The sequence below is a fragment of the Aristolochia californica genome, unplaced genomic scaffold (assembly GCF_029961685.1).
Source record: "Aristolochia californica isolate CCGP_79_NKW_82.1479 unplaced genomic scaffold, dmAriCali1.0.hap1 SCAF_13, whole genome shotgun sequence".
Taxonomy (NCBI): domain Eukaryota; kingdom Viridiplantae; phylum Streptophyta; class Magnoliopsida; order Piperales; family Aristolochiaceae; genus Aristolochia; species Aristolochia californica.
The window spans coordinates 231376-254629 of NW_027181804.1; the positions used below are offsets into that span (position 1 = coordinate 231376).

Genomic DNA, 23254 nt, shown 5'->3' on the forward strand with positions numbered 1-23254 from the left:
ACAACGAAAGAGCATCTGACCGGTAGCTCGTCTCAGACTAGTGAAGCCGAGCACGTCCTTTTGCCTGGTGCAAGAACGTTTGAAAGAAAGAGAGTACTTTTGTTTGATGCTCGAGCACTTCGTTGGTGGCCTTCGAACTGTCCATTCCGTTTATTAAATCTCTGGCCGGAGGCGAAGAAAATTGGACAAAACGCCTCGAATATTCATCCATCGAAATTCCTGCCTTTAAATGTGAGAGAAGGGAGAAGCGTGAGGGGAGGCGATTTGGGATAAACAGAAAAGAAAAGAAACTCCTCATAATCGTCCTTTTCCTCATTTTTCCCCAACCGTAATAAATCATCAAAAGCTGCCTCAGTCGCTTTCTGCAAAATCCGTCTCAAAAGCATCACTCACACGCGAACTCTCTTTGTATCTCTCGTCGTTCCCTCCTCCAATCACCTAGTGGCTTTCTTCTGTCTATATACTTTAAAAAAAAAAAAAAAATTCGGCAAATCGTGTCTGGTTCTTGATCTCAAATAGATGATTGGGCGTTGCTGAAGCTTCCGGGATCTCGGAGTTCTCGGGATGGAGATCGATCCAGCACAACGTCCTTTCCCTGAGGCCGACCGGGTTTACTTAGTGCCTCACAGGTACTTTTAGATATCTCTGTCTTTCTTTCGCCTTCTCTGTTGCTTTCAACATTGCAGTTTTTTTTTTTTTTTTTGTTCTCTTGGAAACTTACATTGCAGGAACTTCGTTGATTTAGCTGCGAATCATTTGCATTATATGTTCTTATCATTATCAATTTTTATCTATTGCTGTTAGGGTTATTTTTTAATGAAATTTGTTTTTCACGTCGGTTTCTTTCGTCCCCTTCCGGTTTTCGTTCCACGGGTGTGGGTTTCGGGTCTGGAATGTTTCATTTCGGGGATGGGATTTGGGTTCATAGGTCCGTTCTACAATGCCAGCGCATGGATCTGAAAGATGAGTAATAGTGGATCCGTACAATCAGTTACCAGTACTGGTCTTCGCTTGGTTGTGGTTTCCCCGGTTTGGAACCATTCGAGCATTGAGGTAACGTTACATTTCTCAGAGATTGATCATGGGTTTTCAAATTCAAGAGTGGGTTTGAAAGAGGCTGAGGTACTGCATCGTAAAGTTTATCAACTCGTCATCTTTTGCTGATACTGTAACCCAATCTGATGGGAGTTTGACTGAACTAATTGCTCTAATGGAACAATTAAGACCAACATGCATAATGAGTTGCTCGGTGGCGAGAGTGGCAGTTTTCCTGGAGTTCCTTTTAAAAATTTCTTTACCCTTTTCCTTGTTACCTGTGATATTTCATTGGTCACTCAATGGTTAACTCCTTTGCACATGCCCTCCAGATGGTTACAAGAGGCACAAGAATCAATCGGGGGCACAGAACTGAAAGAAGGCATCCTGTATACAGTTTCTTCTCCATCATCTTTTGCCGGTCCGATGAAGATCATCAATAACTTCTTTACGTCAGATCTTGTTTTTAACCTGACACCTGAAGAGGATCATGGGCAGCATGAGAACTCTGAAGAGGGGGTCTCTGGACGGGACTATGCCTTGGTATCTGATGCTACATGGTTGCAGACACTCAAATGGTGAGTGTGCCTATCTGAATGATACTTATGTTGTTGTTGTTGTTGTTCTTTTGTTTTTTTTTCATATTGTTTATAGCTCCTTTTCAGAAATTCTGAATATTGATTGATTTCTTTTGAAAGAGCTGAATATTGATTTATTTATTAATATGTTTTTGAAGCTGCTACTATAAGGAGTGTTGGGAACCTCCTATAAGCTCAAAGCATTGACCATGGATCTGTCAAACTTGCTTGTTTTCTTGAGAAGATTGAGAAAGCATGTCTTTTGTGAATCTTGGACTGAATATCATGTATCTTGGCTTTTGTGGTGCTTTGAAATTTTTGACCCAGAAGCTGCTTAGCACTTTCATCTCCTTTGCTCCTTTGTTGTGGTGTTTGTTGTCTGTTGTTGAGATTGTGTGGGGGTACTTACAGTTGGAAGCTATCTTGGACTGTCTTGCCTGTGTTTGGAGAAACTTGCTTCTATTTTGAACTAAGGAATGTTTCATATCCACAATATTATTATGATATGTATTTTTCTTGTTCAAGGAGGAATTAGAGAGAGAATTAAGTCAGAGAAGAGAGGAAGAAGAACAGCAGGTTGCCATAAAAGCTATCGGAGAGAGTTCCCTTTCCTATTGCTTTTGTAGCAACCTGCTGTTCTTCTTCCTTTCTTCTCTGACTTTATTATATTTGTTAGAAGAAAATGATGAGTTCTTGATGCATGTGTTTCTGTTTGCTATTTGTTTTGTTTATCAATATTCGTCCATATAGGTACTGGCTATGAAGTATGATTCTGAATTGCATGACAGAATTGGGACATATGTTAGGCATAAGTTTAATAGCTTGCAAACTGGTCTCAGGCTTTTTCATTTTGGTTTTAGGATTTGGTTTTTCATATTTGCTTACTAGAATATCAACTCATATTCTTTTTCTTCCACATCTCTTTCTTCTTTGGAAGCTATAGGAATTCTATTTTTACCAACTTGTTTCTTATATTCTTCAGGCATAGTGATTCTAATGCAGCAATGAAGAGTTCTAGAAATTTATCTGTTGCTGAAGATGGTATTTCAGATGTTTATCCTTTGCAATTGAGGCTATCTGTTTTGCGGGAATCAAATCAGTTAAATATAAGGGTCAGCAAAAAAGTATGTCTTGTTATTCCTCTATTTTCCTTTTCTTTGGTTGATGTTTGTGGAAGCATAGACATATTGCTTGGCATATATGGAGCCCTCCGAGCATAATATTTCAGTCAATTCCTCCAGATCATACTGCAAATAAAATATTTACTGCAAGATGTGTCAACATCTGGAAATATTGTAAGAAAGGCAGTGGCAGTGGAAAGAGAAAAAAATTGTTTAAAATGTTGGCTCATCGTGCAAATAACATATTTTACTTTTAAGGTACTACGGGAGTTTACTGTTTGTGAAAAGGAATATGGACTGAAGTTGTTTATGCTAGGTGCACACATTTTCTAATTTAAGCGCTTGATACAGAGTTATGGATTGAAATCACTCTTACATTTCTGTTACCTGACGGGCAAGTTGTTGGTCATAACTCAGGACAATGCAGTGGAATTTCACAAGAGAGCATGCAAGATTTTTGGCAGCATCGACTCTGAACCAGTATGTTGCCTTTTAGTATTTATGGAAATGTATATGCTTCTACTGCAATGAGATTGTTCATTTCCTTTATCATATACTTTACAGGTACGTATCTGGGATTTGTCTGGGCAGACAAATATGTATCTCATGAATGACAAAAATGAGATTACTAAGGATTGTCAACGCCTGTCAGATCAAGAGGTAAACTACCCGCCTTGTCTCTTGAGATGTTTTTTGCCGTGTTCTGCCATAATATTCTGGGGCATACTTAGTTTTGAGATTGTGTGTTCTTTGACATGTAATGTCCTATCTCAGTTACTTGTTTTCGGCCATGTTGGTGTTTTCACCACTCTGCAAATGTTTTCTCTGTTGTTTTCCACATTTTAGAATTTATTGGTCAACGTCATCATCCTGGAAAGATTGATTTTATAGAGGGTGACTATATAGTCCTTTTATTTTTTGTTGCTTCAGTTGATTCCGTAACTTTTCTTGAAAATTTATTAACCCTCACAAGTAATGAGTTTTTATTTTATTCTGTTTTTCTTTATTTTTCTTTCACATGATCAATAAACTTAGCTGATTGTATGGGGTTTTTGTCTAAGTTGTATCTGCTGTTAAGAAATTGGCTGTTGATGGTAGCATCCACTTTGAAAAGATTTTATGCCTGTTGGTGTCATTTGAGGAAAAAAGAAGAAGTCTTGAATGAGTTTTTTTTACCTGTTCATACCCTAGCAGCTCCATTTTTATGGATCCGACTGTTTGCATAATGCAGACTGCAAGCCATATCAAGAGAGCTTCTGTGGCCCTCTACAGGCCTTAAACTGATGCATCTGGGGCTATCTGCATATGCCGATGGCTTGTTTCCATCATTGCAAGGCCATGAAAAATGTTACTGATGGAATGAGTTGTATGATTGAGCAATGGTGTTGATCTTATGATCATTGTTTTACTTTTCTTACTTACCTTACCACCATCCTAATATTCAGGGCATTCTCAGACTTCCACAACTGCAATAGGGTTCTGGACATTGTTCTAGATGTATGTGGGGCTACGCTATATCAATTTCCAAAGGTCATGATTTTCCTGAAGAATCAAACATAGGGAATGAGTTATTCTCGGTGACAATGATTGAACTGTGTAGTGGTTGGTCTAAAAACTGAAGTGTTTTGATCAGATTCTATTTGCAACAATTAAACCAGCCAAAGTATCTGCTGACTGGTGCTGTATGATTTTGCTTGAAAAACCTAACATTTGGTGACTTTTTTTAAACAATGATTTTGGTGTGGAGTTTTCCTTTTGCATTGTATAATTTCCAAAAGCTGCTCTTGAATGTATGAAGAACTACCTTTTTTTCCTTTAAAAAGAAAAAACCCATGTATTTCACTAAGTTTAACTTTTTCTGATCCAGTTTTGCTACTGGAGTGCTATCATGGGTTCAAACTTTAAATGCTAGAACTTTAACTGGTGGATCAAAGAGCTTATTTTGCTTTAAAGTTAACCAATGGGGAAAAGAGAAACAATTGAAGTGTGCATACATTGTTTGCTTACGTTTTTGCTGAGTTGTAAAGAAGAAGAAACAGAAGTTTGTCTGTATTTATATTCCTTGTGTCATACTTATTTGCAGATTCTCTTGAAACTACAAGTCTATGGGTTGTCAGATTCTGTAAGGTGCAGAAATGAAGGAAAGAAAGATGAATCAGCAACACAGCATTCCACTTTGTCTGTTTCATCTTCTAATGGATCATTTTGGGGCAATGGCAGCATTGGTGATGATGATCCTGACAACAACTCTAGGGCAAGTGCACGTGCTGGAGGAGGGGTTTCTTTGGGTTTGATAGGGTTGCAGAATCTTGGCAACACTTGTTTTATGAACAGCGCTATACAATGCTTGGCACATACACCAGAGTTTGTTGACTTTTTCCTAGGGGACTACAGTAAAGAAATCAATCAGGACAACCCTCTAGGCATGGATGTAGGTCACACTGGATATCCCCTTGACTTTTGCATTTTTAATTATTTATCTTAAAATTGTTTGTGAGTTGCCAAATTAGCTTAAACTTTTGGTTTGAGAAAATCCTATAAGTTCTAGTGAATTTGTTTGTTTTTACATTTTTAGTATTTTCATTCTCTGCAGGGTGAGCTTGCATTGGCATTTGGGGAACTATTGAGGAAGTTGTGGGCTCCTGCAAAATGCCCATTTGCACCTCGACAATTTAAATCAAAACTTGCTCGTTTTGCTCCCCAGTTCAGTGGTTTTAATCAACATGATTCACAAGTTAGTAAGATTTTCTTTCTCCTCGTGACATGTTATTCTTTATCTTTGTGGATTTTAAGAAAGATGATTGGGTAATGTTCTTTGTTGGTTGTCCGCAGGAGCTTCTTGCTTTTCTTCTGGATGGACTCCATGAAGATCTGAACCGAGTGAAATGCAAACCTTATATTGAAGCCAAGGATTCCGAAGGACGCCCGGATGAGGTAGTGGCTAATGAATACTGGGCAAATCACCTGGCACGAAATGACTCAGTTATTGTGGACGTATGCCAGGTGAGTATGTTTGGTTTGTATGCCTTTATTATGTGTTCTTAAATATTATTTAACTAGTTGGATATCTTTTGTGTTAGTAACATTATAATATCTATTGCCAGGGCCAGTACAGGTCAACATTAGTATGCCCCATCTGCAATAAGGTCTCCGTTACATTTGATCCTTTCATGTACTTGTCACTACCCCTGCCTTCAACAACTATGCGAACTATGACGATAACCATCTTCAGTGTAGATGGTACTACTCTCCCCACCCCTTACACTGTAACTGTGCCCAAGAATGGAAAGTGCAAGGACTTGATTCAAGCCTTAAGCATATCATGCTCTTTACGGAATAATGAAAGCCTCATCGTGGCAGAGGTTTGCTCTAAGAACTATGATGTACTATTTCGTTCTGTCTCACTTGCAATGATTTAAAAGAAAATGTTCAAATGTATAAAGTTTTGCATTACAGACCTTTATACCTTTCTAGTGATTAAATTTAAATTGTGTTCAGGATGAATGAAATTTTTATAAATGAATGAGGGGATGCCTAGTAGTAATATTTTGTTTTTCTATCTCAACTAGACTGTATTAATATTTATTGTTCTGCAGACATACACAAATCGAATTATCCGTTTCCTAGAAGAGCCATCAGATTCCCTGTCCTTGATTAGAGATGATGACAGACTTGTTGCATACCGTGTACCAAGTGACCATGAAAAGTCTCTGCAGGTCATTTTTATGCATCAGCATCAGGAAGAGTAAGTGTGCTGATTATTTTATAATGTGGCGACTAGTATTTCCAACTCTGCCATTATGTCAGAAACTTAGGCTTTTCCTTCTAGCTTGTGCATAAGTAGATGCCAAAGGATCTTTATAGCTGAAGTGCCATTTGATAGCTGTAACTGACCAAACAGAATCTTTTTTTTATATCCATTTTTACTGAAAATAGCATTATCTTGTTTCTCTATAATGCTTAAATTTTCTTTTGCTTCTACCAAATTTATGTCACCTTGTTGAGGCTGAGATGCTCCTCTGTATTACTTGTCGAATGGAACTTCTGAAACATATCTAAGACTTTCGTGTCCTTCATAAAGGTTATTATTAGAAAAAATGAAATCAATTTTGACTAGGGGGATCTGTCATTACCACTCTTTTCTTTCTAATAGACAGTAACTTGTTGCACTATGACATCTGGTACTAAATAATCACGAATCTTATTTGCTACTTTTTGCCGCTTATAAAGAGGGGTGACTGTTGTATTTTATTAGCTTTACTAACAGATAGAATTTGACAGTAATTTGTAGAAAGGTGTGTTCCCAGTACAATGTTTTTTGTTTTTTATTTTTGAAAAGTGTTCCTAGTGGGATGCTGCTACTCCACCCATCATAATTTCACCTGAATTAGCCTCTTGATTGGGCAAGGTCCATCATCCTGGCTGTATTTGCATCCAGCACTTCCAGAGCTGGTGAGTAAGTTCTGTCACATCATATCTGGAGCATGCATGGGGACCCAACCTGGGCGGTGCATTGTTTCTACTGGATTCTCTGCAGAGTTGGTGCTGCCACAGGTGTATCAAAAAGCTGGATCAGTCTTCCAATTTGAACTTAATGCTCTTGATTGAACCAAGTTTACAAACTACGAGTAATGGAAACAGAGTCAAAATTTGGATTGGTTGGAAGGCCAACTTGCACAATGATGAAATAGTCAGTGACTGCTGGGTGATGGTGAAGTATGATCTGGCATTATGTGGATGTGGTAGGATGAGCCTTGCATATATGACTCTTTTTAGGAGGACTTCTTGTTTATCTATTGGCTGTCCTCAGCAGGTTCTTTAAGGCAGTTATTGCCATTGACAATGGTGGTGTCTTTATTCTTCCCATATTTATGCTTGTTATTTGCTGTCCTGCTTTACTCCAATGTCCTAGCATGTAGTGACTGGATGAAACAACCAAGATATCCTTCTTTTTTCTGATGCAATTTCTTATAATACTTTGTTGATTTTCCATGCATTGAAGTAGATAAGAGGAAACTTTTTCAAAAGGAGAATTTGTGTTTTTTTTTTTTACATTGTTGACATGTGGAGATTGAATTTCCTTAAGCAATCGTGTCTATCTTTAGTTTATCCTCTAGCAAGTAATATTCTACGTTCAGCCCAAAAAAGAAAAAAGTAACATTCATCTATTGGTTCTGTGAACAAGGTTACCACCAACTTTACTGCCGAAATTTTCTGCTCTTTTTATTTTCCACCTTTTTAATTTGTATGCGTTACAATCAAGATTTGTTTCTGAGTATTTTTTTCCTTCTCTCAGTTGTAATTCTCTGAAGTTCTTCTTCAATTAAATGTAAAGTTTCTTACAAGGGTGTTATATTGCAGGTTGTACATCTCTGGTAAATTAACATCATCTTGGAAGGCTTTTGGAGTTCCTCTTCTAACAACACTAGCTAATGTGGTTAATGGAGCTAATATCCGTCAATTATTTCTGAGACTAATGGATCCATTTTTAAAATGCCGGGTAGCTTCCCTGGATGATCAATACAGTGGAATTAAAAGTTCAAGTAGCACAGGGGCTGATGTAGACCTCACTGTTTCTGATAGTATGGATGCAGTCGATGATTCCAATGATTCAAATTCCAAATATGGGTTAGAGTTTTACCTGACAGATGAAAAAGGCTTAACAAAACTTTCCCAAATAAGTATGGATGAACCAATCCGAATTAGTGGATCAAATAGACGGCTAAATGTACTTGTGTGCTGGTCAGATGTGACATCTCAACAGTATGATATGCATCTTCTGAACTCATTGCCTGAGGTTTTCAAGTCTGGGTTTTTTACTAAGAGGTCCCAGGAGACTGTTTCTCTATATGCATGTCTAGAAGCCTTCCTCAAGGAGGAGCCTCTCGGACCAGAAGATATGTGGTTAGTAGACTTGTTTGTATCTTATCTTCTTTTCAAAATACTATTTGCAGTTGTGACTTCTAATTGTTTTGCATGTTTGTTCTTTTCATAGTATGTGTATTCTTAATCCTTGAGTAGTATTTCTTTATTTCATTTCTTTTGTTCCATTCTTGTTGTGTTCCATGACTTGTGTTCTTGGCTATTCAGGTACTGCCCCTCCTGCAAGAAGCATCGGCAAGCTAGCAAAAAGTTAGATCTTTGGAGACTACCAAAGATCCTAGTTATTCATTTAAAAAGATTTTCTTATAGCAGGTACTCAAAGAATAAGTTGGAGACGTTTGTTGACTTCCCCATTCATGATCTCGACCTGTCAAACTATATTTCTCATAGGAGTGAGGAATTTTCAAACCGTTATGTGTTGTATGCCGTGAGTAATCACTATGGGAGCATGGGCGGTGGTCATTATACAGCTTTTGTCTATGTGGGTCTCTCTCTCTCTCTCTCTCTCTCTCTCTCTCTCAGTAATTAATGCTAGTAACTGGTTTGCTCCTTGGCAGAAGATTTTCAAACTTTGATATAGTTGAACTGTTGATTTATCTCAAAGAAAATGTTATGTTGGACATGTGATTTTATACGGAGTGGTATTATAGTTTCTTAAGCTTTTTATTTTTTATTTTTTATTTCTGGCTTTCGTATCATATCTATCAATGTATTATCTGCTGTGCATGCTTATAATGAGTTCTAACATTTTGCTTTTTTTTTCTCTAGCATGAAGGGTCAAACCAGTGGTTTGGTTTTGATGATAGTCATGTTTTTCCTGTTGGTGAAGACAAGATAAAGACATCGGCAGCATATGTGCTTTTCTACCGAAGGGTTGAAGATGATGATAAGTCAGATAGTTGAGTCAGATGAGGGATATTATTTTCTACTGGGAAACTGTATTTGTAGGAAAGAGATTTTACCCAGTAAGCTGTTGAAATTTTGGTGCCCTAACTACTTATACATAACGTCTGAGTAGGTTAGCATTGGATTGATGTAGTATAGAAGAAACCAAAGCTCTGGGTTTGATTAACGTAGTTGACAGAATGGCAACTATTGGTGCTGAAAGAGGGCGCAGGTCGTCAGTGTAATATATCACAATCAGGAGGGGAGATTGCAATTGAGGTGCATTCATTTTCTGGCCACTGTATTCTTACAAATGTTTTACGTTGTTTAGCTTATTTTTCATTTTAATTTGTTTTGAAGGAAAGTCTTCAGATTTTCTCCTCCTTCATTCAAATGTTTTTTTTTTTTTTCAGGGGATGCGGTTGACTTCCCTCAAGTGTGTATTATTGATTAGCTTGAATATTATATGGTTTAATAGTGCACCTATTTTAGTGCAAATTTTGTGCTTCTATCAGGGTCATTTCATACCTCTTTCGGGTGTTTAATCCTAATTATAATTTAATCCGAGTTTTGTTCTTGAAGAAAATGTTATTTTGATTTTGAACTTCAGCAGACACCTCATGTACATGTAGGCATAGTATCATATGTGAAGAAAGTGGGCATTCTTGTGGGGAAGTTAACAAGTGAATGAGAAATTGCTGGATTCTGTGGTGTGTTGATTATAGGTGCAAGAATTGCCCCAGTATCGAAGTCTGATGATGAACTTTGTACTATTGAATTGTACGTGGAGCCATCGCTAGCTTATAAACCTAAAAGAAAGATGAAAATCAATATCCTATTCTATTGGTAAACAGTAACACTAAGATGTTGAGGGAGTTGAATGACCAATTACTGAAGTTAATCCTCTTGAAAGTACAAACCTCTTTGGGATCTTATATCCCAAGACATGATCAACAGTGCGCTTTTCTACAACAGGCTTGACAAATGTCTTTTTCCTCTTCTTATTCCATCAATTACTACCGAATAAATTCATAAATCTGTGAGACAGAATCACCTATACACGTATAAGAATCACATTTCGGAAGCGCGCCATTGAAGCAGCAAAGAGAGAACTTAATCAGCTATACCAGGCCTCCTGAAAGAACCCGTAACTAAAACTCCTGTAACCACTTGTTGAAACTACGATAGCTCCTAGCAGGTAGAAACTCTACTTCACCACGCGCTTTGTTAATAACAACAATTCCTGCAATAAGAATGAGTTGCACCAAATGCTTTAACATCAGAGAGTGACAATGAAGATCAGACGAACACGACACTATAGCGAGTTCAAATAACCTGATTCACCAAAAAAGTGCAACGCACCCAGCAGAGAACTGGAGCTTCCGCACTGGGATAGGAGGGGTGTGCCTCGCCTCTCTCCTTCCTGCTCTCTGCTCTGCCCTTTCCGCCCCAGGAAGCTCGTTCGGATGGAATGGTAAAAAGACCAAAAAGAACATAGTTGAAAAGCAAGAGAGAGAAGGTACTTGATCAGGGAATGATAGTAGTTTGGAAGAAGAACCTCTGGACTCTGCAGCAGTGAAAATATGGCCGAGAGAAAGCTACCAATGGAGACATAGATATAAGGGGTCAAGTTGATTCTCCAGTAGAGGGATTTCTGACTTTCAATTTCTATAGTTTCAAGAGGTTTTGACATTCCCATGAATTCTAGACTCCATGTCTTCATCCGAGCTTGAATTAATCTCTCCATAAGTTGAATCTATTTTCTTCTTCTTGTTGGCCGCATTCTTCTCTAAGTTGGCGAGGGACCAACTACTTTTTGATGTAGTTAATTGTTGCTTGAAGAGGTTCAAATGTTTGGTGCCAACCACTCCTCTAGGCCTCTCATATCAGACTATGAACTTCTCATACATCATGTTAGCAATTGATTGAAGCTTAGAGAGCTTCTTCCACTTCTTTCAAGTTGGTCCTCTTTGCCCCATGCTCTACCCACTTGACTTGATTTTTGCTACATTGGCTCAAACAATTTTTTTCAAACATAAGAGCATACAACCGGTCTACCAACATACTTAATGTGAAACCTATTGATATCTAGGCCTTCTTTGACAAGAAAGTCCATTAATATACTCCTTACCAAACTATGTACACTTCAAGATTGACATTTTCTGTCCATTAATTGTGTTTCTTAAATCTGACCCATTTATTAATTGGGTTAGGTGAATAAACAAACCCATATTGAGGTCAAGTTTGCCACTAGTTGAAATGTCAGGTTCCCGTCTAAGAAAGTCTTATCAATTAAATAGAGAAGGAACAAAATGGCAAACAGCCCGTCTAGCTCAGTTGGTAGAGCGCAAGGCTCTTAACCTTGTGGTCGTGGGTTCGAGCCCCACGGTGGGCGTTGTTTTATTTTGATTTTTTATGTTTGAGAGACCTTCGAAGATGCTTTGGTGAAAAGAAAAAGCAAGGAATTTTTTGAGCTCTTTCTTTTGATTTTCCTCACAATCCCAGCAACCCCATCACTTTCTATCATTCCACATTTTGGATTTCTGTTCATAAGCAGTAACCGGTCAGAAATCACACAGTCACTCCCATTGCGAGAATAAGCGACGACCAAACCTCTCCTTTCAGTCGATTCTGTTCTTCCCCTTTTGTTCTTCTATTCCAGTGTTGTCAAGCTGACGCTAAAAAGCTTCGCCTCTTAATTAACGGAGAGCAACGAAGCATTGAATCTCTCCGAGAAACCCAGATAAAATCACGGGGACCCAGATCACAACAGAAGTATTAAAGGGCGTTTTGTTTGAAGGGGCGAAGGCAGGGAGGAATATGTGGTGGAGGAGAAGCGGCAGAGATTCGACTGTCAAGTTGATTGTCAATGTCAAGATGTGATCCGTCCCTCCCTCCCCCCTCGTGTTTCCATCTTTCATTTCTTGCGCAGAGCAGACGAATGCATGGGCGAGGCCCAAACAAGGCATGAGAGAGAAAGGGGCGTCGGCGATATTTGAAGAGGACAAGTCAATGGCGTCTCTTGCCTTTTATCGACAGCAGGGTTGGCCTTTCCTTATTATGGACACCTATCTTCACAGCATCTCACGTGATTACTTTCCCTATTTGCAGTTTTTACCTCTATTCTTTTACACCATTCATTAAACCTTTCCTACCATTTTACCCACCCATGCAAATCTAAGATTTCTAATATTAATAAATTTTTTTTTTTTAATTTTTTTTAAATAATTAGCATATCGATATCCACCGAGACGCGATATATCTATGCCGAGTAGAAAAATCCACTAATTTGGTTAAAAAATATAGAAGATTATCTCTTTCTCTCTCCCTCCTCCCCTCTAGACTGTGGAGAGTTTGAAAGTGAGAAGGTGCCTACTATTTTTTCCATTATTTGTTACATGTGACACAAAACCCACCATTTGTACACCCAACCCTACCCCTCTCTCTTTCTCCTCCTCTTCTCAAATTCCATTTAACCCTACATATCTTGCAACTATCTATTCCTCCTCTCACCCTTGTTCTCTTGATGAAACTCATAAACAATTAATAAATAATTATCGTTTAGTCAAATTTAGATCGAATTATATTAAGAGAAATACATTTTTGTTTCCATATCCTACTATAAAAAAGTTGGATAAAACGATCAAAAAACGGGTAATTGAATAATTTTTCATATAAATATACTAGCGAAAAACCCGTACAAGATTGAAAAGAAAAGATTTGATTGGCGGAAAGGGAATAAGGAGTGGACCAATTGGAAGCAAATCTGAGGATAAACTTTTGGGGCAGGTTGGGGTTCCTCATACAATTGAAGTGGGAAAAGTAGGATGGGAGGGGTGGGGATGAGTATTATTTTTCATGAAACATGAAAGGGACTAGGGCTGATACCTTGCCTTGGAGTTTTCTCCTAAAAACACACAACAGCTTTTGCCTTTTTTTTTTTTTTTCCAATTAAATCATGCATTTCTTTCTTTTCTCTGTCTGTGCATTGTATGCATACTACAGCTGCCAGACTCTTCAGATCAGTTTTTGTACTCATGAACTGTCTATTTGCTTCCAGATCATCCGTAGAGAAGTCTCTCTTTTCTCTCCTGTAATATTTTTGCTTGCTGCTAGTAACTAATTGATGGAGGAGAATTTCTTTAGAGAACAAAGAAAAGCTAGCCTTCAAATTTGGTATCTTGCTGCTGCTGGGAGATAGGAAAAGATTTGAATTCAGCAGAGAAAGAACATAGGAAAACACCCCATGTTCTCTCCAAGTAATTACTGTTATTATTGTGTTTGCTCAGTTGACCTCTTCACTTGTTTTTCCCTTTTTTTCTGATTCTTAGAGAAGAAAAAGGGGAGAAAACTAAGTCCTGTTCTCCCTGCATCATGTTGTGTATTGAAGAGAGGAGGCTACATGGGGATGTCTTGTCACTATAAAACCTCACATCCATGTACAGTATCATAACAAAAGGTCTCTTTCTGAAAGCAAATAAGCTCTTGCTCTCTTCTCACTTTGAGGTGAAACCCACCTCACTTGTGATATTTTATTTTCATCTCACAAGAAGATGCTTTCAGTGGGTTAAATCTACCCCCCGCTTCTGTTCTTACCTTTTCTCTTTCTGGGTTTACCTATTTCAACCCACTTCCTGCTACTGATGTTATTTTAATTCTCTCATTACTACTTCTGGGGTGGCAGCGGCACAGAAAGATCAACCATCCTAATAACAAAAACTTTCAATGAGAAATACAGATGTTTTTGAAATTATAACTAAAGTAAATATTTAGGATCAAAGATATGATTTACTCCTCTTCAACAAAAATCTGCAGAAACAAAAGGGAAACAAAAAGAAGAAAGATTATTGTGAGACCAGTTTTTGTGGTGCCTTCTGCTTCATTATATTGGAGAATTTGCGAATCTACAAGAAAAGCCCTTTTGCTTGTTGCGGACAAGAAGTTTTAGGCCCTCCGCTTGATGCAGTAACATTTGGAATTCCACTTTATAAAGTTTTAGTTGTTATTGTCTTCCAGGACTTCAAATCCTTTTTCCGTAGATTTACTAGCTCATTCTTTTGATCAAATCCTGGTGCTGCTGCTTCCGTCTTTCTTTAATTGCCAAATTAGGAGATAGAAAACTAGATGAATCAAAAGGATCAAAGACCCTGCTCATGCGTCGTTAAAGAAAGATAAGAATTCTCTGAAAACCCCAGTTTGAAATTTCTGTAACCTCATCTTTTATATCAGTTCATTAAAGTCCGTTCTGTACACAAATCTTGTAATTCCTCTCTTTTGTTTCCTTCTTCCTTCTGGGTTGTTGTAAAATTAAAGAATCAAGTACGTTCAAATAAAAAAATAATGAAAAAGAAACTTGTTGAAAAACAAAATGGATCAGACAAATATGGTAATCCAGAACTCGGATTCAGAAACTGAAATGGATAGTCAGTTTGAGAGGTTGGAAGCTGCTAATCTCGAGGCAAGCAAATAATGGAGCAACAACGACGAAAACCCAGAAACGTGTCACCAGTAACCCAGACACTTCCAAAACCCATGGCAGCAGCATAAATCATTTTCTCTTGAACCTTGAGCTTATTTAACTGAAATAATTAGTTCCTGAGCTTTATTAAGTTTTCATGGGTCTGTACCATTAATTTCTTCTTGGTTTTGATCTTAAAAGCAGTTAATAAATGATAAAACAGTCATCGTCCCACCAATTAAGACACAATAAAATGATCTCTTGAGCTCTTAAATACTTAATTTGACATAAGGTTAGCAAGTCCATTGAATCAGAAGACGATATTTAATTTCTCACAGTATGAGAGTAGTGCAGTAAAACAGAAGATATGTAGTTAATTACAGAAAGAAAGAGAGCTGCTTAACTCGTTACTCAAGGGGATCCGAAGAAAGAAGCTTGGTTGTGAAGCTCATGATCTGTCTGGTTTTGATTTGTTTCATCGTTTAGACATGGCAGAAGGAGCTCGTTTGGATTTTTGCTGCACCTCGCTCTCTCTTTCTTATGCTGTGTCCCCCCTCGTCCGCTACAAACTTCCACCCACTCATTCACTCAATCATAACCCTCCTTACTTTTTCCCCACCCTCTCTTAAATCCACCTTCTCTCCACTCTCTCTCTCTCTCTCCTTCTCTCGTCTGCTTTCCATTTCCCAAAACCACTATCTCTCTCCTTTCAACCCCTACCTATCTCTTTCTGCACCACTTCTCTCTATAAATCCACCTAAAATATCCTGGCCTCCGATCTCCGGGATCCTTTCATCTCAGCCAGGAAAAAGGATTCCTCGTGTCCTCACCTGAATTCATTTTCCCTCGCCCACACGCAGCTGCTCCTCGGGAAATCAACTTGAGAAGGCAGTTCCAGCGACGAAATTCTCTCGAGTTTGTGATTCTCGTTCGTGAAAAATGTCGGTCGAAGTTTCATCTGAACGCGTATGCTACGTCCACTGCAACCTGTGCAACACCATCTTAGCGGTACATGACTCCAGACTTATATGTTACTCTCTCTTTTCTTAACCTGTCTGAAGCGCTTCCCTGGACCCTCTTCTCATGTCCGGGGAATCACAGCTCCAATCATGAAGAGAATGGGTGAATACCCACTTCCTTAATTCTTTGTTTTTTCACGACCATCTCTGGGATCAAAGGTTGGGAATTATTAGAATTTATTTTGCCTGGATTTTTTTATGCTTTCATGGGTTCCTGAACCCGTAACCAGGACTATCAAAGCCCTAATTCATTTTCATCGAATTTTATGTACATCTCTTCCTTGATGAAAATGAGCTAATTAAAACGATTAACTCATTCTCCAAGAACTCGCATCGAAGCTTGTCCCCATGATCACAAACTAATGACATAAATTCACCCAGTCTGATCTTGCCTTTCCTATCTGTAACAAATCCATGCACAAAAGTTAAACAACATGACATCAAGATCGATCACGGGCGTCCTGACTGATCATGCTTCTGAAGCTTGCACACAAGTTGCTATAAGAGCCTAAGCATTGAAAGGAATGTTGCTAGCTGTTGATGGTGATCACCGGTACCAGAGCTGCAGCAGTCTTTTGAACCTTTCTGGCCGATCGAGCCATCTCCAGCAATGTAATGACAGAAAAAACAAGGAGAGAGAAGAAGATGGCTGAGATGTGGAGGAAGGAAGAGAGAAAGGGAGAAAAATCATGAGGAAAGATATGAAAGGAGATCTGCTTTCATTGACAGTTGACCTCTCTTATAAAGCTGTTCAACCTTCAAAGAAGCGTACTCCCACCTAACACCATCAGAGTTTTCCATTCATTTTTGACGTTTCTGTAAACGTCTTATTTGAACTATTCAGTATTAGCTTCATACAGTCTAATAAAGCAATCAAGTGAGGAAACTATAATGACAATATATAAAAACTACTAAGAGCAAACACAACAGTGTTTGACATTTTTTCTTCATCACAGTGGTCTTGTTTATGATCACTTCATTGTCTTAGGTTTCCCAATCTACATCCCTTTGATATTACAAATAAAACTTGCTTGGGATTATCATCCATTTGTCATAATACTCATGTTAAGTGGGTATTAGCTAGCCCCATGCTTAAATTGATATTTACTAATCATGCATGAAGGACAATCATTTCTTATTCAAACTCCATCTTAACAAGATAGATTCATAAGAGCCTTTAATACCAGAAACAAAAATTAGAATCCAATATCTCTGATGGAAGGAGATTATAACTTATAAATTGACTCAAAAATGAAACTTAGAGATCCATAAGATTATATATATATATATATATATATATATATATATGTCGAAGATTTGCTACAGTTCTACAGACTGAAACCATTTGATACACTGTCTAGGTGTCTGATCAAGGCTTAACTTCTTCTTTTCTTTCATTAGATTCCATTATTTGCTTGTTCAAAATGATATAAGATTTACTATTATTTATTGTAGACCCTCCCCAATCTCCCAGTTAAGATTAATCCTGTTGGAAATGATATCTGATCTATGGTTTTAACTATAAGAGGAGATGTTGCTTGTAAGTTGTCTGGAGTATGCTAGCTGATTCTGAAGTGGATATGTATGTCCTTCTAGTCAGATTGATTTGTAAGTTGTAGCTTCTGTAGAATTGCACCCTTGGCATCATCAGCTGTTCGAAAGAGAGAAAACAGCTTGGCATTCATAGGAATGATCAAGACGCCATTAGCAGTAAATATCTACCAGGCTGGTTATAAAAGGGAGCTCAGAATTCAAGGGAGTTTGGAGTTTATAGAAAAGAATGTCTTTTTCGGATGTCAGAATGTATATATTTTCTTTAAAAAAGGGAAGTTAAGGAAAATAGCTGATAACTACAGTATTAATTATGCTTTATTTAGTCAAAGATGAGCTTGTTTCAGTTAATCTCATAATTACAGAGACCAGAAGTTTGCAGGTGATCGTTTTATCTTCTTTCTGGGGATCCCAAGTTTCAACTCGTTCCCTGAATCTCATCAATCCTTTCAGTTCCCAGTTAACACAACGGTTCAACAACATTCTTCTCATCACTTGTTTGAGGGAGAAGAAAGTGGACTGAGCAGAATCAACAGACTTCCTTTTTCTTTTCCTTTTGGGTTTGCTTTCATCATGCCGATGCCCCCTTTGGGCGCCCTTTTGAGAGCTTTCTTCAAGCGTCTTTGTTCTCTTTACATTCACTGTTCTTCTTTTAGAAAGCAGACGTCGGAATGAAAGTGAAGGACTGCGATGAGAGAGAAGGGGATCTAATCGCCGTTCTGTGTCTCCTTATTCGAGGCCACGTTGGAGTCTACGTTTCTGTTAATGTCTTGTCACATTCTTCTCTCTCACCCCCGTCTCCGATCTTTGCCTGTTTCTTTTCGGGAAGCAGAATAGACAGCAAACGTATCGAAGTGAAAAAAAAAAAAAAAACAGAAACAAACACAACATCTTTCTCTGTCTTTCCTGCTTTGGCATCTTTTTCTTATTAGTTACTTATTCATGGATTTTATCAGGGAACCGAAAAGTTCAATGACCCTCAAATAGAAAAGGAGAAGTAGAAATATTGCAGAAGAGAGACAGATTGAGATAACTGCATTCTGGTTTTCTTTTCTTCCTTCCTCTTCTGTACAATTATTTTACATGGCTAGTTGATCTTTTTCTTCCTCGTGAATCAATGAGCTCAACTGACTGTCTCATCCGTGTAAAAATTTCCATGGTTTTTGGGTTATATATTTCGTTGATCAACTAAGATCATGGAAGTTCAGAACTTCATTAATGCTTTGTTGCCCATTAGGGAAATATTTCATCTCTTCATGTTCAAAAAATAAGATTGTTTAGGTTCAGTGGACCAAGTCTCATCAATCAACACTTGGATCATAATAATCTATTTAGTAGAATATGGTAACCACCTCTGGTCTTGATAAGGTTCCTTTCAAAAACAAAAACAAAAAAATCTTATGCATGCGGATACATGATAAATGAAAAAATGGAAGAGATCTCCCATGAGTGGCTCTGAATCTTGAGTTTATTCCCTGGATTCACTGTTTTTCAGGTAGGTATCCCAAGCAACACAATGTTCAGCATTGTCACAGTTCGATGTGGTCACTGTGCTAACCTGTTGTCCGTGAACATGGGAGGAATACAGCAGCAACCATTCCCTTTTCAAGATTTGCAGGTATTCGCGGACTGTGTCTTATTCCTTTCTTCTTAATGCGTCCAAGGCGGGTGACTAACGAGCTTCCAAGTGTGAAGGATCATCTATAAAAGTATCTGGAGACAATGAGATATATATATTGAGTGAGACGACCCTTGGCAACTCCAGTGATGAGACCAGTCGAGTGGTGAAATCGATCTTCGTGCAAATGGCTTTATCTTTATGCAGTTCTCAAGTTCGTCCGGCTTACACAAAAAAAAAAAAAAAAAAACAGTCCACCTATAATTAAATTAGATGCGATTAACAGAAGATGTGTCAACTTAAATCCCATGAGGCACTGTCTGAAAATGGACGGTTCTGGTTAGTTTTTGCCAGTAAAAGTGATGGATTAGTTGCATGAAAATGGGAAGAAGCTTAAAGATTTGACTGCTGCTTTTTCTTTTCTGCAGAACTTCAATCATGGCTTGCAAGATTATGGAAGGGATTGTGGGTCTTCTTCGAAGGGCAATAGGATTTCCATCATGGACCCATCAGAGAACGATCAACCTCGGATACCGCCTATACGTCGTAAGGCACACTGATCTCTTTTACACTTTTCTTCAGCAGAGAGTAAATCAGGTCTGTTTGTCTTTTATTAAGAAGAGATTTGTCTTTTATTAAGAAGAGAGCTTCTTCTGCGTATGGAAGGACTCTTTTGGAATTCAGAAAGCATGTAAGCGTACTGTATGACTGTATGAGAGCCAAGTGCAGCAGAAGATGAAGAAGACAATACCCAGCAGAAGAAAGAAAAGTAAATTTAGAAACGTGTGTTCAGAACTTCTCCCATGGACGACCGCCAGTAAATAACATGAGATTACTGTCTAGTTTGTCGTTGGATTTGTTATTAGTGTTTGAAGACCTTCACCTGCATGAAGTACTGATCATACATTAACAAGTTAAGCTTTTTTTTTTTTCTTTTTTTCTGAACACAGCCCTATATCCCTTCCTTGTTTTAGGTTTCTCGTTCCTATCTATACTTATCTGGAGAAGAGTTTAGCCTTTCTTCACTGTAAGAAAAAAAAAAACTAGATGGGGAAACCGTTAAAAAACAAGACTTCGTCCGATATGATCATTGCTTTCAAAGAAAAACCGCTTAAAATTTGTTGTTTTCAGAGTGGATAGAACTTGAGGAATGATGGTAAGATCCTCTGTGAATTAACCTTTATGGATTGGATTAAGTTTCCTCTCTTAATTGTTTGGTGCAGCACCAGAAAAGAGACAGCGCGTTCCTTCTGCATATAATAAGTTTATCAAGTAAGCTCTCCTCTCGATCAGTTCTCTCACGTTGTCGTTATTTTCCTTTTTTTTTGTTTTTTCTGACAATCTCAGAAATAATAACGTATGGTTTGTGATCTTTCTTTTTGCCACAGGGAGGAAATACAAAGGATAAAGGCCAGTAATCCTGATATTAGCCACAGGGAGGCTTTTAGCACTGCAGCAAAAAATGTGAGTTTTGTACCTCTGCCCAGATAGATGAAATGAGAAAAACTAACATGAGTATCTTCATATATATAGCACTTGACAGAAAATAAGTGAAATGCAACTGTGTTTAGGGTTTAGGGTTCTCTTGGCTACATTATTTATTTTAAATTTAAATTAGTTTGGAACATGTCTTCTTAGGTCTTGACATATTCATTTTGTTTCAGACATAATGAAGTCTCTTAACTTTGTTTAAGTATATATCATAAGGTATTTTTTCATGTCTGGACAGTTTTATTGTCACAAGAACATAAAACGATGGAAAAATCATATTCAGTTTTGACTAATTTTCCTATCGAAAGATTTTTCTAGTGAAAAAAAATCTTCCTTTGATGGGCCTTCTCGAATTAATTTTTCTGTTATTTTTTATTGGAGCATAGAAAATCCATTTCCCCCATCTCCTTCAGCTTTTCGTGGGATAAGAGGAATAGAGTGAAAAATCTTCTCATCGCTAACATTGTGTTATGGTCCTGAGGTTAAGTATATATGCCTTCCGCTTCTAACAGGCGGGTCTTTTGGGTAATATTGGCTAGGTGTTTAACACATTGGAGTACAAAAAAAAAAAAAAAAAAATCAGAAAAAATGACTCTTCCTAGGGTTTCCTACTAGCTAGCACAAAAACACACTACCTTGTTCAAATGAACTGTCAATGCTTTATAAAGTGAAAATTTGAAGAAGAAGAAGAAATGTTTCTTGGTTCCTGTTTGACAGTTCTATGCAGGTTGGTCAAACATAAAACAATAGAATAGAATTATAGATGGAAAAAAAAGAACTGGTGACCAGTTAATTATTTGATTATATTTCACTTGCAGTGGGCTCATTTCCCTCACATTCACTTCGGACTGACCCTTGATGGTAACAAGCAAGTAAAGATGGATGAAGGTTATGTTGGAGAAGGGACCCAAAAGGCTCAGGGGTTGTATTAAGAAGAAGCAGTTTTTTAAGTATTATCTGGTGTGTTTTCATTCGCCTTTAACAGAACAAAAACTTTTTGAGAGAGAGACTGTAACTCTTGAGATGTTCCTGGATCTGCAAATGATTTTAATATAGTTTTCTTGTTGAATCTGTTCACATAGCAGATTTCAACTCAGTCACAAATAGTTTACATTAGTGCTCTCATTGAATGATCATGACATGAAAAGAGAAGTCATATGTAAAAATATTGGAGCACAGAGAAAGTTTTTACATAATCTACTTCCTGGAGGAAATTACCCAAAAATAAGACTATCAAGAGAGAAAATGCGAGGGGAATTCACAGTAGAAAATTCACATTCTCTACTGTTAGTATAAATGTAAGAGCAAAGACCCTACAAAAAACACAGTTTTGCTTTCTCAGGAGAAAATATAATTGACAAGAAGTGCATGAAAGATAGAGCACTTGTCACATCTTTGTGTTTGAATCATAAAAGATAGAGCTCTCATACTAAAGCAGAAAGTATATTCTCATGACCTTCTCTTTTCCTAGGTAATCTACTTTCAGAATAAGCTCCTACCTTTATGCTCTCTATATCTTTCAACATGATATCATGGTGGAAAAGACTTGCAGAAGGGTTGACATAAAAGCATGGAAGGGGATAAAAAAATACCTTAAATTAATATATTTAAATAAACCAAGTTTAGGTTATGATCCTCAAAACATTCATAATAGTTACCCAACATTAAAATTTAAGAAAGTTCAGAGTATCTGCATACTGGAAATACTGCAAATCATCAAGGGCACCAATCTTGTCATCAAGCACAGTTTTGCAGATCCCATTTTTTTGCAACATCTTCGTCCTTATTATGCTGAAAAACCCTAAACAAGACATGTACCTGTAACAGATAAGCTAGCTTGTTACAGTGGCGCTGGCAGTACTATTTCATCCTAAAAACTAAAGAGGAATAAATGTGAAGTACGAGAATACAGTACGTAGAAGCAAGTTTAAAGAGAAACGGCGAGTCAAAGAAACGATATTTCTTCCCATTCCTCAGAAAATTTTGACGTAGCAGGCAGCTAGTATGGAGTAGCAGTACTTGAGGGATCGACCAATATGCCGCTCTGGGTTTTAAAGACGAAAGGTACCTCGTTCACTGCCTGGGAGTTTCAAGCTTGAAAGCTTTCAAAGAGTGTGAGCGAGCAAGGAAGAAAGAGGAAGAAGAAATGGGTAGGGAGAGATTGTTAACGAGGGGAAGCAAGACGAAGAAGAACGAGAGAGAAAGGAAATATTAAAATTCATATTCATCTGGTGAATAAGAACGACAATTGACTTACCACCGGGAGTTTGCGAGCCTGTGCATGATTGTAGAGCGTGGATATGAGCTCGCTATGAGAATTCAGAATGAAGAGAGGGCGCTGAAGAGGAAGAGATAAAAGCAACAAACAACCCATGAAGCGACTGAGGGAAGAAGAGTGAAGAGGCCAGAGGGCCTTCCTTTTCAATTTTATTGATTGAAAAAGAAAGTCCCGGCGGTGGACGAGGGAGAGAGAGAAGGGGGGACGGAGGCGAATGTGCGGGTGTCATGTGTATGCTTTTCCCGGTGAATGGCAGTTGACATGTCAACATCACTCACATCGGCGACTGAACCCTGAATTCGGTGGAAGCAGAGGGACACACCACATTCAATACATT

The 23254-nt window shown here is 37.9% G+C and overlaps 2 protein-coding genes, 2 long non-coding RNA genes and 1 other non-coding gene across 7 annotated transcripts; 3 read left to right on the plus strand and 2 right to left on the minus strand.

Moving 5' to 3' along the window:
- The first annotated feature begins 102 nt into the window (after positions 1-102).
- LOC137947835 (ubiquitin carboxyl-terminal hydrolase 8) lies at positions 103-10011 on the plus strand. 3 transcript variants are annotated; one of them, XR_011111558.1, is made up of 14 exons: positions 103-629; positions 1368-1613; positions 2596-2737; positions 3152-3214; positions 3299-3394; positions 4818-5165; positions 5328-5468; positions 5567-5737; positions 5839-6096; positions 6331-6479; positions 8096-8638; positions 8825-9098; positions 9386-9781; positions 9916-10011. XR_011111558.1 is itself a non-coding variant. In XM_068793634.1 (13 exons), the coding sequence occupies exons 1-13, from the start codon at positions 565-567 to the stop codon at positions 9518-9520; spliced, it is 2631 nt and encodes an 876-aa protein (XP_068649735.1). In that variant the 5' UTR covers positions 103-564; the 3' UTR covers positions 9521-10011. The 3 variants fall into 3 exon arrangements, 2 of the variants coding, with proteins under 2 accessions (XP_068649735.1, XP_068649736.1); XM_068793634.1 differs by having other exon boundaries at positions 9386-10011; XM_068793635.1 differs by having other exon boundaries at positions 8930-9098; positions 9386-10011.
- Positions 10012-10496: 485 nt separating this feature from the next.
- Positions 10497-11060, minus strand: LOC137947777 (uncharacterized). The gene is made up of 3 exons (XR_011111555.1): positions 10838-11060; positions 10630-10745; positions 10497-10539 (listed from the first exon to the last, which is right to left on the minus strand). It is a non-coding gene; the product is annotated as an uncharacterized lncRNA (long non-coding RNA).
- Positions 11061-11824: 764 nt separating this feature from the next.
- On the plus strand, positions 11825-11897 carry TRNAK-CUU (transfer RNA lysine (anticodon CUU)). Its single transcript has one exon. It is a non-coding gene; the product is annotated as a tRNA-Lys (tRNA).
- A 3561-nt stretch (positions 11898-15458) lies between these two features.
- LOC137948103 (putative axial regulator YABBY 2) lies at positions 15459-21743 on the plus strand. The gene is made up of 6 exons (XM_068794050.1): positions 15459-15968; positions 19026-19148; positions 19577-19694; positions 20372-20420; positions 20537-20612; positions 21458-21743. Exons 1-6 carry the CDS (start codon positions 15900-15902, stop codon positions 21569-21571), a joined length of 549 nt encoding a protein of 182 aa, XP_068650151.1. The 5' UTR covers positions 15459-15899; the 3' UTR covers positions 21572-21743.
- Positions 21744-22216: 473 nt separating this feature from the next.
- Positions 22217-23157, minus strand: LOC137948104 (uncharacterized). The gene is made up of 2 exons (XR_011111586.1): positions 22897-23157; positions 22217-22457 (listed from the first exon to the last, which is right to left on the minus strand). It is a non-coding gene; the product is annotated as an uncharacterized lncRNA (long non-coding RNA).
- Between the last annotated feature and the right edge of the window lie 97 nt (positions 23158-23254).